Consider the following 18,285-nt stretch of genomic DNA (forward strand, 5'->3'; position numbering starts at 1 on the left):
TAGTACGTCTCGAGCTCTATTCATAGATACATTGTATTATATAAAGGTTTCTCAATTTGTTCGAAAAAAACTATGACTGCCCTTTAATTTCTTTCATTTTATGTTTCTCTTTGTTTCTTTTGCTTAAATATTTACCTGCCGATGTTTATTTTTATTGCTCGCTGCGCATATGATCTTAAATGTTTCATTATTTATGAATACTTTAAGACAATCTTTTTTCATAATCTACTACATCATGTTGTGGATTTTGCAAAGCACATTCGGTGGAACGAGACGAGCATTCTAAAGCACCTAACAGTAAACAGTGTCATGCATAATAATATCAACCCAGGTATCGAGAGAAATTAGCCTTTAAATTGTGGAGTAAATTAAGCAGACAGAACGCTACCTTATCATAATTAACTAGTAAAATATACATTATATCATACAGCAGTAGCTCGCATTAGCCGTCCAATGCATTGACAGCTATCAGATTGTTTGCAAAATAAGATGCGGGCAACGTTCCATACAATACTTAGCCTATAATATGGCACCAGTTATTTTAGATATATAAATAAAGAAATTTATTACCATACCGATTCATAATAATCGTGACTGGAAGTATTGCCAGCGATGGCAATCTAATTTAATCTAAATCAAATGATTCGTTTTAAAGGGAGCTTTCACAGTAAAGTCATGGATGTCACATGCCAGAGAACTTCAAATCAATCAATCACGGATGTCACCAGAAACCCTTCTTTCGCTCGATCTAATGAAAATGACAGGGAAATGCATTCATGACTACTGATGACTCGGGAGAGAAATGTGAGTGCCACAAAACTAATTTTCGTTTACATGAATGTAGTCATTATGTAAGGATATAAATTTCTTTATCGCGATGCCCTGATGATAGCCATAAATCATTGGTTGAAACAGCTGTCGGCAAACCTCAATAAATGGAGCAACACAATCACACATATGATAATTTCCTTCAAAACTCCTGGCCAGAAGATAAAGAGTACAATACACTAAATAAAGTGTCTTGAAATATTTTATACCGTAAGTACTTTAGCATTTAATGAAAAATGACTGAGAACACACACACACACACACACACACACACACATATATATATATATATATATATATATATATATATATATATATATATATATTATATATAGGCTATGTATATATATATATATATATATATATATATATATATATATATATATATATATATATATATATATATATAGGCCTATATGTGTGTGTGTGTGTTTGATTTTTAATACGTGCAGCTTCAACCTGCTTATGTGAAGCGATCCTTACATGTCCAACCCAATGAGTGGACGAATAGTAAAATCAGACCTTCTCAGCATTGGAGGGCTATCCCCCGACTCCTATTGTTGTAGTCACTGCATAGATTAAATTCAGTTACTAAATTACCTCCCTCTGAGCCATGGAGCAGCACCTAAAAGATTTTCCTGGGCCTTAACATTTTCTTCAGAGTGCTGATTGAGTTAGGGGTTCACTCTGTGACAGGATCTCAATTGCGTTGAAATGTCTAATGTATGACTTATTGCAAATACATTTCTAATTAGATTTTACTTACATAGCCGATTTTTTCGGACTTGAGAAATTCAGTCAGCAAATTTTTATCAAGCATGGCCTCACTTCATGTCTTCAATTTGTTTTTCTATGATAATTTTCTTTATTTATATTGTTCCGGTTTCCATATTAAGCTGATTTCCATACTAAAACCACTGCATGTACTAGCTTCCGGGCTAGTAAAGTGGTAACTCATTAGCCTAACGTAATTTTGTATCACAGCGATCACTCCCACCATGGGACCAACAATTTAAACTTTTTTCTGGGGACAATACTGCTTTAGTTGGGCACCAAAGTGGGGTTTTGGGCTTGCCCAGCTGACGTTCTGCTGAGTATTTCATCAGATTATACCGTAATTGAAACTGGGCACCTTTAAATGATGTATGATATTAAAGCCACATACCATGATACTGGGGGCTAAGAAGATTAATCAATGCCTTTGGTTGAGCCTTTGTAGCAATTTAAGCAAACCTACTTCTTTATGGTATGTACATATACTTAAAACATAGTCTGGAACGAGTCAAGGTCATTCAGGTCCATTTTCCTCACTTTATCCAGAGAGTTTGAGTGTTGCACTTTTCATTGGAAGAATTGTGAGATACATTAGTTAATATCATTGTCAATCTCATAATTCTAAAAAAAAACTCATTGGATGTATTTATGAAAATAAGGTCATATGACCAGGTTACATTATTGAGCCAAGGTGCAACTGCAGTAAAACCTAGCAGTTGTATTAGTGTAAAAAAATTTAGAGGTTAAACAGCAAGATGGCTGAAAGTTAAAGTAGAAGGGTAAAAAATGGGTGAAGCTATGAAATGAAAAATGCCTACATTGCACTTATATTTGACTGATAATAAAGCTACACTATATTCCTGAAACATTCCCCTACATTTCAGGTGGGTAAGGATGCAATTTATAATGCATGCAAACACCCAATAAACAGGTATAGGAGTTATGATGGGTGAAAGTATGCACTGCTAATCACATACTGGAGTCACATGCCAAATACAGAGCTGTGATTATTTGGGCAATAGCCATTAATTGGTAGAAATTTGACTGTATTACAGCCCTGAAACCTAGCATTAAACTTTGTTTGGGCTCGATTATACTGAATTGAACAAAATGTCCCAGCTATCCAAATATTCATATCAATTCCCAAGTCAAGAATCAGTTTTCATGGGTCAAAGATGAACTTCACTTAAAAATTGGATTATACGGCCCAGTACTGGTGATTATGAAGTCATTGCGCTTTTGAAAAAGATTAAAGAGAATGGAGAGAAAGATGAAAGTAATGTAGTGGGAACAGGGGTATAGCTAAGGGATAAAAAGGCTGTACCTAGGGGCACAAAAAACAATGCAGACTCACATGATGTCTAACAATGCACAATGCACTGTGTAAGGTGCTCTGACAGCTGTATCCAGTTATGCAGGAGTTGGGAGAGCGGGTGGCAAAGATAAATATAGTATAAGAGTAAAAAAGGAAAAGGAAGGGAAAAAGTTCCACATACACCATATCAGTGGCCTATGGATGATTCAATACACCTTGAATAAACAACCTTTTGTTAATGTAGCTTAAAACCTAATAGGATAAAAAAAAACTACTTAGAGTAATTCAAACAAAAATATTTACTGCATTACAGCTTTAATATGAAAACTGACTCAATGCACCAGTTACAATTTTTCTGCTTAGTAATCAGGTTATATTCCTTTTATTTTGAAATACAGTAATTTATGTTAAATGAAAAAATACTGTTCATCCGATATAAAAGTACCTCAGTGACAATCAGTTATACATAATTAATGGAATTACGTAGGAAAGTAAGAAAAAAAATTTAACCTATACACCTGAGAACTCTAATAAATCGATTATCTTTAATGCAACAATCATTTATTAAAGTTCAATAGCCCATTCATGAAAATAACATTGACGCCGCTATAGCAAAAAATATATATATATAAGCAAGAGCATTTACAGTGTATTATGAACCAAACTTCATGTAAAAATAAATACTACTTACAACATATTTATCAAAACTAATACACAAAAACCAGAGGCACAAAACAATACAGACTAAACACAACTTTGTCTTTTATCAAAACATGCATTCCAAGAGTGCAAAAATTGCATAACTGTTAAATTAACAGTAGGTTCCACTATGCTTTAAAATAACAATAGTTATTGTAAAAGCTTCAAACAGAAAAGTGAGATTCTTCCCTTAGTAAATCAACAAACCGCTACAGATTTGTGAAAAAGCTACTACGTAATTGTATGACTGAGCAAAGTAGCAGTACATCAAAGGATACCCAGTTAAAAATGTTCATCCTTATAATAAATTAAGAACAGGAAAAACTGAGTGAGCCTACCGAGTACAATGTTAGTATACTCGTTTACCTCCTCCTGTAGGCTACTCCAATCACAATCTTCAATAATCTTAGTTTCTCAACATTTTGAGGTTCATAAATGTAACAAAAAATTTCTTGAGACTTCAAACACACCATGTTTTCATCTGAGTGGGTCTACAAAACACACCGACAATACTGTACTGTATGTACTTTAACCCCATTCTTTGATAATCATAGTTTACCATTTTTTTTATTTTGAAATTTAAAAATGCAAGTAGAAAAAAATAAATTCTCAAGACTTTGACAATGCAATATCCTCACAATTCCTTTTCTGATGTTAAATAGTGTAGATAGTAAGCTGCCTGATAAATCTACTGATAGCATGAAAATAACATAAGAATAGTCGCTCCCACACCTTTCAAGGATAAATTTGAACCCTGTCATTGCTAACTTTAAGACGAAAATAAAGTGAGTAAATATCAAAAATATTTTCAAGGCCGGAGTAAATCTGAGTTATCATGGTAGAATTATTATAAAAGCAAAATTCCCCTAAAGAGAATTAACTTTTCGCTTTTTTTCAACTTCTACACAAATTCTTTCAATAAATCTGAAATTTAACATGGATGATGACAAGTTATACCCCAAAGAGGCTCCTTACTTTATTTACAGAAGTAATTAAAGTGACATTTAATATCACATGAATTGTATCTAATAATTTGAGAAAATCTTCCAATAACTCAACATTACATTTTGATCTGCCAATTCCATGGCAAATGTATTTAAAAGATCTAATAAAACCTTATGTTCATATCCAAATAAATTAGCACCATTGTAATTCTTTTTACAAAAATGTTATGTACTGGGAGCCAACTTTAAAGCATTACCTAATTCATGCAAGATAAAAAAAAAGAAAAAAATAATCATTACAAAGCAGTTCATGCATATAAACACACAACATACCAGGTAATTTGTCAATATCAACTGTCATAAGGGCTTAAACATTATTCTTAACATTCAACCTCAACATTTCATGTCTCACAGTCATTTTACAATGTCAGTATGGAAAAAAATGTAGAAAAATGGTACCACAAAAGTAAACAGGTTTGCTTGATGTCCTGTTTAGTTAATGCTGCAATATAATGTAGTTTGTGACCCCAAAAAGGTTGTAAGTATTTCTCTTTTGCATAACTTCCTAACACTGCATTACTGTATTTCTTTTCTTCTGCATTCAATAAAAAAAAAAAACGTTCAAAAACTGCCAATGAAATTAGTTTCTATGGAAAGCAGTTTCTAGAATCAACACTGGCATTATGCAAAACATGCTGGAATACCCAGAAGTTATGAACTTCAAAAAATCTCAGCATTCTCTAACATACTTATCAGAATATTACAGGAATGATTAAAATCACTAATTCTTTACATCCATTTGCTAAAATTCATTCCAAAAAGATAATACCCTGTACAGTAATAAAGTATACTGTACAACAGTGACATTTCAATGCTCCCCAAAAAATTATACACAAAATTTTTTTAAATAAATCAGAAAGAGACTGCTGCACCTGTAATTCCTTCATGATATTGTTATATTAATTCTACTCAGTGTGCTCTGTCAATCTTACTGGACATCATATATCTGGTACTTTACCATTATCCAAAGGATTTCCAATCTTACGTAACCCTGATCTCATCATATCGCTACCTCATTGCAAGAGGGTCGTAACTCCAAATTTGCTAGTTTTGAGTTATATGGTGTACAAGATTGCCGAATTGATTCTGCATCTTTTGGTAAAAGAGTCGTAAATCTAGGTGAATTAGCGGCCGAGAGATGGCACTAAGAAGATTTGTGAAACATGATCAAATTCATAGGACTTAGCAACTTTCAAATGCGTCTCCTGAAAAATCAGGAATTTGGAGTTACGACCCTCTTGCAATGAGGTAGCGATATGTAACAATAAGGCAGAAGTGTAATTTGGAATGACATTTTTCAACAAATTCAAGACAACAGGATACTGTATACAAATCAACATAAAAATTAAGCAATGTAATATCTTATGGTCACTGTACTATGCTTTCACATCTTTTCAACAAACAATTTCACCACAGAATACAACAAACTTCAAAAAGTAGTCTAGACACAAAACTCATCATGAAATTTATTTATTAATTTTAGCTTATACATTTTGGTTGCTTTAAAAGGATAACTGTTTTGTCATGTAATTTATATCTTACTTTCCCTAGAAAAAATTACTACATATTACTGTATTTGATTGGAACACCAAAAGACTTGTCAAATTAATAACATTCCATATTTTTCCAACCAATTTCAATTTTTTATTTTTTAATTCACAAATAGAGTAAACTCACATGAGAAACTGGGCTTTTCAACTAGAACAAACTACTGAACAGAACTTTTATTTCTTAGTAAAACTATTTTTTTTTGTGGATAAAAGTTAAAGCAAGTTTGACAAAAAATCTTCACTCACTTAAAAGTTTAAGAGATTTAAAGCAAGAAGAGGGTTTATTATGCGTTTAGAAAATTGTAGAGACTTATTAGAGATAGAAAACTCATATATATCCCCTTCTACCGATAGCAGGGAAATGATATCATTAATCAAGACTCCCTACATATGTGCAAATCTATAGAGTTTAATTTTTCCCAGCTGTCATGTAAATAACAAATAGACCTACTATCAAGGTTGCAAGCAAACATAACAATAGTATTTTTCATAAATTTCCAGAAAAATAAATTTGGTTTATATTCATCATAAGACATGAAAATGGAGAATACTGAGAGATATAAAAGTAAAACGTATCTAAAAAAAATCAGAAGAGCACAACTCCCAGAAAAGTTAGACTTTTAAAACATGATCTGTATCTTGAAAAATAATCTACCAGACAGACAACATGAACATGCAAATTTCAAATGAAGAATGAAATACTGTACTACGCTAATGCTGCTGAACATTCTCAATATCCTATCTATTTATGTAACAGTGAAGGAAAACTTCTGAAAGATGGCATACTTTAGAGGGGGATCATCAACTGCACTATATGTATTTCAACGAGACAAAAGTCACTTCTATACATTAATGGAGCTAATTTGAAGGATTTGTTCTTAAACGTGAAGTAAAAATTTGAGTAAGAATGAGTAGAAGAAGCTGGACAACTAGGTGGGAAAAGATTGAAAGTAAAGACATATGCAAAAAACTGGTGACTGAGGAGATTTTATAAAGAATTTTTAGAGCTGCAGGGAACAATGTAGTGTAAAATGATATACATAGTAATATAGAAAATTTTAAAGATACCTTTTACCTTCCTTCTCCAGATTTTTAAATGTTACTTTTACAGGATTTAAAATGTCATTATCAGTTAACAGATTATTTATCCACTCTTTAGAATATACAGTACAAATATCTAATCTCCCTGCTACCTTATCACTGGAGGAGTCAGATGACTTACATTTTTCATTAAAAGTCTGTTTAAATATTTCCCTACCAAACTGTCCCTTAATTTAAGGAGAGGAAAAATATCAGAGGCCCAGCCACCTTACCTCATCATAAATTTGGATCTACAAAATCATAAAAGCCCAAGTGAAACTGGTGCTGCATTCTTATTTACATAAGATGTAATCCCATTTATAAGAATAAAAAAGGGGTAATTCCAATACTGTGTACAGTATCAGCAATGCTACACAGGGTACTTACATTGAAAGCACAATCAAATATGCAAGTAACTTTCGTATAGCAAACAAATCTAAGGAAATAGAAATTTTGCTGTACAACTAAATATTATCCCCTTCCATATAAATAAATGTATAGGGTACTACATAATATGCCCTCAAAACTTGTATTAAAGTCTAAAATAGAAAATAAGCTCTAACACATGAAATGGAGCATTAAAAGTAATAGTTTCCCTACACATCCTTCTTAAATATGACTTTGGAAGATTTCTTTAAGGTGACTATTTTATGACTGTAACTTTAAAAAATACTTATCAACTAACAGACTGTATGGCAAGAAACTAAATATGCATGCTTATCAAAATTCAAATAATTCATCTCATAAAAGTCAGTGTCAAGCAGTTCACCCAAGATCCTTCACCAATACGACAAAGTATAATTATAAGGTTCATCCAGAACTTTTCTTATCAATCGTACTTTGGGTTTCTTCCAAAACAAAAACTATCTTCTTTTAAAAAGGAAATCAGCAAACCATATTCATTTTGATACATGACACAAAACTTTGAGTACAATATTAGAAACCTGTCACAGACAAAGTTAAAATTATATTGCAAATGTTGATGGTTGAGTGCAAAAGTACAGACAACTGTACATACCTAAAAGCACATTAAAAGACAAGCACATGTAAAATATGAAGAAAAAAAATATAATATAAATACTGAAAATAGATCACTTATAAGTATCACAAGAACAGGCTTAATAAGAATATCTGTTCCAGACTTTGGTTCGTAGGAATGCAAAAGTTTACCACTTCTTAGAGGTAAACCAACCCAAGTCACACACACATTAACAACCCATAAGCAAATAAAATAATAATAAAAAGAAAAAGGAGCATATCAAATTAGTATTTACATTACACTTAGACTAGTCGTTACTGCCTTGTAAAATATACAGTTGCAACTTATGTTAAAAGAAAAACAACCTTTTGACTCGAAAGCATAACTGCTTTTTATAGAAACCTATTCACATATCTATTCTGTGATTTAAATTGATCATACAGCCTTAAAAGAATCACCCTTTTTTCTAACACCATTTTTTTCTTGTTCCTTAACCATTACAACAAAATAACCTTTGTGTGCATCACAAAAACAACATAATGGTGCTTCAAATATTTGTAACAAATTCAAAGTAAAATTAAGAAAAAAATAGTAAATTCTCTTTCAAATTTCAATCTTTAGCAGATTAACTTAACAGTATTTAAGCTATTTCTCTTCATGGTTTAACATTACATTTTTCTGAAATTTGCCACAAAACTATTATGAAGAATGAGAAATATTTTATGTAAAACACATTCGGGTAATAGTATGCAAACACTTAAAGTGCCGCAAACACATATAAGCTCGTGAAAGCAATCTCCATATATCACAATGTCAGATGACTGAGCAGCACTAGTGGAAGAATGGTTCTCTATGAATTTCATCCAAATCTTCGTGATGTATCAGCTACAAAGTATAAGCTGAGAAGGCAATTCAACAAAAGCAGGTGTTACTGTTAAAGGCTCACCTGATATAGCCTAGGTGAATGTGATGATGAGCAGTGCAAAATGTAAAATATTCAAATACTGCAAGTCTTCTACTCGGCACATGAAGCAGGAGTATCGGAGGGAGGATTGTCCGAGGCTGGGGAAGCTAGTGTATCATCATTGAGTAGTGTTTTATCACCCTCCATCAGAAGCTGCATGAGAAGTTCAAAGACTGGCTCAAAGGCACGTCGGTAACCCTGCCAAGTGAGGTGTAAGTAATCGTACATGTCTCGATGGTCTATAGTGCCATCTCCCAACACCAATTCACGATTTATATTTACTACCTGCAAGAATATGAATACAGATTATGCTTTTGGATGGATAAAATACAGAAATACATATAATAAATAAAACATCAAGCAAATTTAAAGATGGCTAACTATAAATAACATTACTAGAAATAAGTAACTGACTCGACTAACTCATGAGGGGTCTAAAATGCCCTAAAGTATATAAGGATAGAAATGTTTATATTTTCTTTCTGGATTTTGCTATTCATATGGCTATATATTTACATAGCTTTATTTGTTCAAAACAACCCCAAAAGCAAAATTGCCAAAATCATGTCTTGTTTACATAAGAAGACCCCTCTCTCATCACAGAAGCAACCCCCGGACCTTCAGTCATCCATTCCCCAACCATTCCATAATTCATGAGTCTGCCGAACTGGCACCAGTTCTGTTTAGTGATCCCTAGCTTGTTTTCTTCAGCAAAATTGACTGTTTCTTTCATCACATTCTATTCTAAGACAGAACAATTGTATTCTGTTTCACCCTTTTTTAATACTTTACATTTTACCAGTAAACATGTTAATAATTTCATATTTATCAGTTTTGGAAATACTGTATTTCCCATATGAGTGGTGTAGAAAATATCCGAAAACTGTTAAATATACAGTATACAGCAAATCTGGGTTATTTAAAAAAAAAAATTCTCACGTTCCTGCTTGAATCAATTATGGCACCGATCCAAATACTGTAAGAATGCCAAGAGTAATTTGGAATATTAATTATATAGCATCACTGTCACAAAATGACCAAGGAAAAAACATAACCAGTATAAAACCCAAAAGAATATGCAGAACAGAAATGAGGTAGCTCTAATGAGTCATAACCTCAGCCCAGTATCAACATTGCTTACAGCAAACTTCTTGTCAAGCTCAAGCTTCTTAGTTATGGTGTGCATCTGCAGTTTGCAATAAATTTAGAAAGAAAAAAAACTGAATGAAACCGAATCACGTCATCAGAATGTCTGAGGTTTGATAGAAAATAAACATTTCAATTAATAGAACCCACAAAGGTACTGCTTTAGGACTTTGATTTTAATTTACATTGCGCTGAAACTAGCATAATACAGTGATCGGCACAGAAATGGCCTATATCTCTTTAGAATGACTCACCTCCACTCAGCATCCTTAAAAATTATGGTATTATATATCACAAATAGTTTTGTCAAACTCTGATGATTTACTTTTCGACCAAAATATATAAATTCTATTTTCAATATACAGTAATACCTCTCAACATGAAAGTTTCTGTATACGAAAAGAGATATGAAGATCTTTTCACCTCATATTACGAAAAAACCCTCATGATACCAAATGAAATTCGTCTGGCCGCTGAAAAATAATTTATAAATTCATACGCTGCAAAACTGAAAACTTGCAAGCATCGTCTTTGCTATCCTGTCGTCTGATGGGAAGGCATTGTGGAGAGTGGTGTCTATAATCATGCCTAAGTATACCAGTCTTTGAGTGGGAAGCAGAGAGGACTTCTGGAGATTTACCATGATCCCCAGATCCTGGCAAAATCTCAGAGGTTTGTCTCGGTGTTGAAGAAGGGTTGACACCGCGTCTACTAGGATTAGCCAGTCGTCCAGATAACGGAGGAGACAGATGCCAATCCTGTGTGCCAAAGATGATACTAAGGTGAACACTCTGATGAAGACTTGTGGTGCCGTGGAAAGACCGAAGCACGGCACCTTGAACTGGTATATTCTGTTGTCCAGGCTGACTCTTAGGTACTTCCTTGAAGACGGATGGACTGGGATCTAGAAGTACGCATCCTTTAGGTCCAGTGTGCACATGAAGTCTTGCGGTCTTACTGCTAGTCTGACCGTGTCTGCCGTCTCCATGCTGAACGGAGTTTGTTTGACAAACTTGTTCAGAGCTGAGAGGTCGATGACTGGTCTCCAGCCTCCAGGCGCCTTCTTTACAAGAAAGAGTCGACTGAAGAAGCCTGGGGATCCATCGAGGACCTCTTGGAGAGCGCCCTTCTTTAACAGGGTCTGGACTTCTGCCCGAAGGACTTGACCCCTTGACGATCTCATGGCAAGGGAGTTCAATGACAGTGGATTCGTGGTCAGGGGAGGTAGAGATGTTATGAACGGGACGCGATATCCTAGACTGATCACGGAGATTGTCCAGGAATTGGCCCCAAGTTGCTGCCACCTGTTTGCGCAACTCTGTAGGCATCCCCCCACTGGTGGAAATGCAGGGGGACTGTCTATCCTAGCGTTTGCGGCCTCGGCTGCTCCCTCTAGGATTTTTACCTCCCCTGGAGGACTTTTTGCCTTTCCTGTCTTTGACAGGAAAGGGCTTAGACACCATTGTATTCACTGCAGTTGTCGTCGTAGTGGTCTTGGTTGGACGGGACTGCTGTGGTGCTGGAGGTTTATAGGGCTTGGATGTTAAAGCCCTATGGAGGAGGGAGTCTTGATGAGACTTCCTCCACCTCTCAGCAGCAGGTTCCACATCCTTAGGCTCGAACAGAACAGACCCCTCTATGGAGGAATGTCTGAGCCTATTGATCTCGTCGCTAGGGACCTTCTGGTGGAATCTCTCAGCTACTGCATCCCGACGTTTCAGGATGGTATCTGCCCACAAGTTCGAGATTTGGTGGGCAAGAAACTCGATCGCGCCAGTACCTGAGAGAAGGAAGGTTTCCATAGCTTTCCTGGTACGTTCCTTGGAGAAATCCTCAGATCGTATCAGGATACCTAAGGTCCCCAACCAGATATCCAGCCACGAAGTAGCTTGCATAGCACACTTCGCGACCTTCTCCTGGTTGAGGATCTCGGCGGCCAAGAATGAGACCTGCTGGTTGGAGAGTCTCTCAAGAGGGACTCCCCTGGTTAGCTCTTCCAGCTTGTGGTGAAGTGGAAGAGCTGAACAAGGATCCTCCAGGATCTCGAAGTACCTACTCTGCTGTACGCGAGGAGGTAGGAGGAGCTTGTTCGTGGTACCGGAACGGTTGGAGGAGGACATCTCGTATAGCTGATGGGCGATCTTGTCCCTGGTGCTCTTTACCCCTTGAGACCAGGGCAGGACTGCACTGGTCTTAAGAGGGTTTTTGAGTACCAGAGACGTGGTCTAGGACCGTGTCTTTGCCCTCTCAAGGAGGGATCTCCAGGTCGGAAAACCCGTTGAGAACACTCATTAGAGTCAGAACCTACCAAAATACGTGTTCTGACTCCTGCTGATCTCCTCCTGTTGTAGGACTTGCAGCAAACTCTCCTTCTATCCCAAAAGGCTCTTCTTGGGGAGTCGCGGACATTCCCTGAGTGGCTGGCTGGCTCCATCCTAGCCCTAGTGGAGGACTTTGGCAATGTTTTGGAGTCTTTAGATTCCTTCCGGGGAAGGATGTAAGACTCCAACATTGATGAGAGTGGCGTGTCCCTTTTATTGCCGGACTGTGAGGAACTCTCGGCGTGAAGAGAGGTTTCCTCCATTAGTGCGATGGGGGAAAATCTCTCTTCGTGTGGTTCCCTTGGTGACGGGAGATCTTCGTCCAAAAGGGATGGAGAGTTTGTCCGAGAAATAGGAGGAACTTGCCTTGATGGTCTGAGTGGAGTCAGTTTCGCCCTCGGGGTAATAAACGCGTCCAGAACTCCTCTTTTCCTCTTCAAAGGGGTAGAGGAAGCCATGGTTCCGTGTCCCAGATCAGAGAGGACAGGCTTGAAAGCCTGGGTTACAGCTCTGATCTGGGCTGTTGGCTGACAGACGCACTGTCAGACATACCCCCTGAAGGGAAAGGGACCGAAGGATCCCTGGAAGGAGTTACTGAAATGGGTGGGTTCGCCTTAGGAAGTAGCTTTGGGATCCTGAACCCCTCAGCATGTTTCCGTTCTCCCACAATGCGCGGTGGTATGCACTTGCGGGGAGGGGAATGAGGCGATGGCGACCTTGCCGGATGTCGTTCCTTGTTGTGCGCAGGCTCGCGCGCAGGAGAATATCGGCGCTCGCGCGCGCAGGAGACTGTTGGTACATGGGAGACTGTTCGCGCCGGCGCGCAGGAGAGTGTTCGCGCACGCAGGAGAATGTCTCCGAGCGGGCGGGCGCCCAGTAGAATCATGATGGGCGCGTCTTTAGGAGAGAGAGGGCGCGGGTGCGCGTGTCTCTGTGAGTGCGCGCAGGAGAAAGATGGCGCGCAGGTGGGCGCGAGGCTGGTGAGAGCTGGCACGCAGGTGAGGGCAACTGGGTTGTTGCTTCACATACGAACTTGCGTGCCGGCGAGTGATGGCGCGCAGGTTTTGACTGGCTCGCAAGATGGCGTTCAGGAGAGTGATGTGGGGCGCACATGTTGGCACGCGGGAGAGCGCTGTTGCACAGACGAACGTTGGCGCGTAGGTGACCATTGGCGCATAGGTGAATGCTGGCACGCAGGTGGGCGCTGGTGCGTAGGAGATCGTGGGCGCGTAGGCACAGGGCGTGTCAGTGCAGGAGAGCCCTGGCGCGCAGGAGATTGTTGGCGCGTGTGCACATGTGGGCGTGCATGGTAGAACTCTGGTCAAGTTGGTGCGTAGGTGCATGTTGACGCGTAAGCGCGCGAGGTTGTTGCCCTGCGTAAGAGCGAGGAAGATGGGTGGTGCCCCGCAGTGTTGGGGCCTGACTAGCTACTAATGAGCGCTGGTTAGGTTGCATGGTGTACGGTACATTGGCGCGCAATAGCGCGCTCAGGAGGAGCCTTGTTAGGCCCATGCAGGAACGGTGATGGAAGGTCGGCAGGTCTGTCGGGTGGATGGTCGGCGTGTCCTTTAAAAGGACGACCATCCCTCGAAGGAGATCACGACAATCTGCTGAGTGGTGTAGGACCGAAGTCACAAGGCTGGTTGCAGGTGCAGTGATGGACGATCGACCTAGAGGCTACTCTGTGGGGGACTGCATACACGACATTGAACCAAAGAGGCGCCTCCTCACCGCATGTGAAGGAAGGCCTCTAAGGCGAAAAGAAAGGCGAAGCTTCCGACGGATGCGCCCTCTGGAGGCCGTTGGATCAGCAAGCTGACCGTCAGCAGTCCTCTGAAGAGGAGTCTCTGTAAGTGAACTCCCCTGAGGAAAAAAAAACACTAGCAGGAGAGACTGATGATGAACTTAGTTTCCCCCTCAGAGGATGGTCAAGAACGGGGGAAACTAAGCCGTCAGCTACCGTAGAGTGTGGAGCGGCAGAGGAGATGGGTGACGCCGCATGAGACACCTCTGACACAACAACGTCGACAGGTGTCAGGGGATCTACCTCTGACGGTGACGGCGAATGCTTGACAGAAGCACCCAGGCGGATGTAATCAAGCAAAACCTCCTTGGAGGGCGAACCCATGAGCTCCAAGGAGGACCAAATCTGGAAAACAGAAGTTAGTGACACGGCCTCCCCCGGGGGGAGAGGTGGAGCTGCTTCGGTCTACGCTACTACTCGACGGTCTCTCAAAAGAGACCGACCGGACCGAGAAGGAGGTTCGGAGGAGGTTTGGGCGACGCAAGAAGAGGCTTTGGGTTTTTCTTCCTTCAAAGCAACCTTCGAAGGAGAAACATCCCGCATGGACTTCTTCTTCCGCCGTCGTGAAAACCACTTCCACTGGGAGGAAGACCACTCCCTACACTTGTTGACACTCTCACACCGTTGGCCTCTGCAAGAAGGACAAAGGGCGTGAGGATCGGTCTCAACCGCTGACATGAATGTTCCACAGGGGAAGTCCAGGGCAGGTGCGCATGGTCACAGAAGCCAACTTCACACACACACAGACTAAGAGAAAAGAAAAAGCAAAAAGCATTAATGGCTGCCAATTGTCGGCGACGATGAAGAGCGGCAACATCCATTCACCATCCGAGCTGAAAGCAAAGTGAACTCAATCACAGGTGTGTGAGGGGGAGCAGTAGCAAGCTACCCTCCCTACCCTCACTAACTAGCGGTGTGGGTAGTTAACCCTCGTTAAAAATTAATGGCTCGTCATTTCAGCTACGGCGAAAGTAATACCCCTATTAAATAGCGTGGTTTGTATTCCAGTTACGGAACAAGGAGAAATTTAGATTCAAACTGAGGGAGCAATTTCCCCAAGTCCGAGAGGCCTCTTCCCCGTCACCAAGTTTCAGCACGGGAATGATATGCCGTGCTGAAGCTCGATGACTTCATCAAGGCATTCTCTCATCAAGAGGGAGATATATCAGTGACATGCTTTCGAGATGATTTTGCAAAGATCTTAAAAATTATGAAATGGTATTTCCTATGTGCAAATAACTACATAACTAGAAAACCCACCTGGCATAAATCAACTTTCTTGACAGCTTCTTTTATTAATTCATTAATTTCTCTATTTTTCTCTCGAAGAGGGTTGGGCTTTTCTCCTCGAGGCAGTAAAGTCTAGAAAAGAAAGTAGTAAAACCATAAGTAATAGGTAGATAGGGTAAACCATTTTGTACATTAGATCAGTTAAGCTATATGATACAACATTAAATAGAAATAAAGAAAATTGTCCAATTAACTATAATAAATAAAAATACAAAATACTAATGACCTCAAAACACAATCCATTTACATTGCAACTTCAATTATGCAGCCTTTGTATTCTTTACCTGTCAAAACTTCCCTTTACTGTATATGGTTACAGGTGAAATTAATTTTCTCCAATGTCTTCAGCTTTGTTTCAATTTCTGTGTTAATACTCATCTTAAATAGGTCTTAATCTAAGATCTTTCCCTACAATTTCAGGGGCATTATTAAGGGATTTTGAGTACATTGCTTACATGTATTGATTAGCTGATCCTCATCTATTATAATCACATGTCTAAATTACCTTTATGATACAAAACCCTAAAATTAAAACATTATCATATTTGATTTGAAAAATACTAAAATGTGTAGGATTCTACTCTAAAATCTTCTAACTCTTATACCTTAAACATCAGAATGCTGAAGAAATATAATGATTTCCTAGATGTCAAAAATTCATTGTGAACATCAATGAGAAGTTTAGTGCTTGGGTGAATTTTTTTAGTAGAGGTAATTCCTTTACATCTAGCCATTCCAATATAGCATCAATATCCCTGGTGAGACTTCCAAACTGGTGCCAATTTCTATTATCATTAAGGCTGTTATCAAAAACTTTTGTGCATGCTTTGTGTGAGAATTGTATATTCAAACATTTACCTACTCTACTAAAATCATTATAATTTTTTTCCCTATCTAACTTACTCCCATTCAACAATTGGGGGAATCTCACTATTTGCATCATGAACACTTTTACTAATGTTAAAACTCAAAGAATTTATCCCTTCATATTTTTTCTTTATAAATATTCATTGGCATTTTGTCCAAAGATTTTTTTGCCCATCCTTCTGGGAATAGATGTGAAACTGATAATCTAAACCTACTATTCTTTATGAAGTCCTGTAAGCAAGAAGTTTTCAAGTACATACATACATATACCAAGGCACTTCCCCCAATTTTGGGGGGTAGCCGACATCAACAAATGAAACAAAAACAAAAAAGGGGACCTCTACTCTCTACGTTCCTCCCAGCCTAACAAGGGACTCAACCGAGTTCAGCTGGTACTGCTAGGGTGACACAGCCCACCTTCCCCCATTATCCACCACAGATGAAGCTTCATAATGCTGAATCCCCTACTGCTGCTACCTCCGCGGTCATCTAAGGCATCAGAGGAAGCAGCAGGGCCTACCGGAACTGCGTCACAATTGCTCGCCATTCATTCCTATTTCTAGCACGCTCTCTTGCCTCTCTCACATCTATCCTCCTATCACCAAAGCTTCCTTCACTCCATCAATCCACCCAAACCTTGGCCTTCCTCTTGTACTTCTCCCATCAACTCTTGCATTCATCACCTTCTTGTATCATGACAGTGTCCTTAACAGTTTCATTTTATCATCTATTTGACATTTATTTGGGATCCAGTCAAGGAAGCAACATGATGTTCAGCAATTATGTAATTTCCTTTTATGATAGTAATCTAAGCTTGAATGATTCTCTAATTATCAAGTTGACTGTGGGCTGTAACTCAATTTAGTTTAATCAAATTACACTACTGAAGATGAGACCTAGGTTGCAAATATTTGAGAATCATCTCATTGGATATATGCAAATTTAGTTCTTTCCTGAACTTAAGAAAGTTTCACCAAAAGCCTTTAAATCCCTCCTACTAATGATGAAGAAGTTAATATTTCTATTAATTTCATCTATTCTTGTTATCTTTTTTTTATATGATTTTTTCTTATGTTTAGTAACTTTTTTTAAACTTTTTACCTCGAGTGAGGATTGGGGTCTGGAATATATAAATCTCATCAACATTTCTTCTTAAGAGGTAAACAAACTAAAGTGACCTAACAACCCACTGCAACTATTCAAGTTCAACCTCTAAATTTCCATTGCAACAAGTTTTTTTAACATGAAGTAGATGGCAAAAAAATTTGTAAATAAAGGGTAGACAACATGGTAAAGTTTAAATGGCCACGTAGAATACTATTCTGTAGTGTTATTGTCCGAATGCATCACACGCTAAATTGACCACGATAAAACTAATCTGTTCCCCTTTCATAAATATGATTACAATATTGTGGTTACAATAATGAATCTAAAGAAAACTAACAGCGAATCCCTTGACTTTCAAGATAACTAACACTAACCATCAAACATTACTACAAAGATTACATAAGTTCTAAAACATCCTTTTCTCTAACCTGTCTTTTTTAACCTCATTTTACAAATGCATTTCAAAAACTATTCAAGTGGCGCTCTCTTATTTATTACCTAGGTAGCCAATGTAAAATTGATAGCCAACCTACAGTGCTCATTCACCAATTCTTCCT

At 38.2% G+C, this 18,285-nt stretch overlaps 1 protein-coding gene across 1 annotated transcript in view; it reads right to left on the minus strand.

Annotated features, from left to right (window-relative positions):
* Positions 1–5,713: 5,713 nt before the first annotated feature.
* LOC137658454 (platelet-activating factor acetylhydrolase IB subunit alpha2-like) overlaps positions 5,714–18,285 on the minus strand; it is a 29,874-nt gene continuing 17,302 nt past the window's right edge. Inside the window, exons 4-5 of the mRNA XM_068393180.1 lie at positions 15,725–15,826; positions 5,714–9,478 (exon numbers count right to left, since the gene is read on the minus strand). Coding sequence (XP_068249281.1) covers positions 9,245–9,478; positions 15,725–15,826 — 336 coding nt within the window. The 3' untranslated portion in view covers positions 5,714–9,244. The remainder of the gene's footprint in view (positions 9,479–15,724; positions 15,827–18,285) is intronic.

The sequence above is a fragment of the Palaemon carinicauda genome, chromosome 19 (assembly GCF_036898095.1).
Source record: "Palaemon carinicauda isolate YSFRI2023 chromosome 19, ASM3689809v2, whole genome shotgun sequence".
NCBI classification, from domain to species: domain Eukaryota; kingdom Metazoa; phylum Arthropoda; class Malacostraca; order Decapoda; family Palaemonidae; genus Palaemon; species Palaemon carinicauda.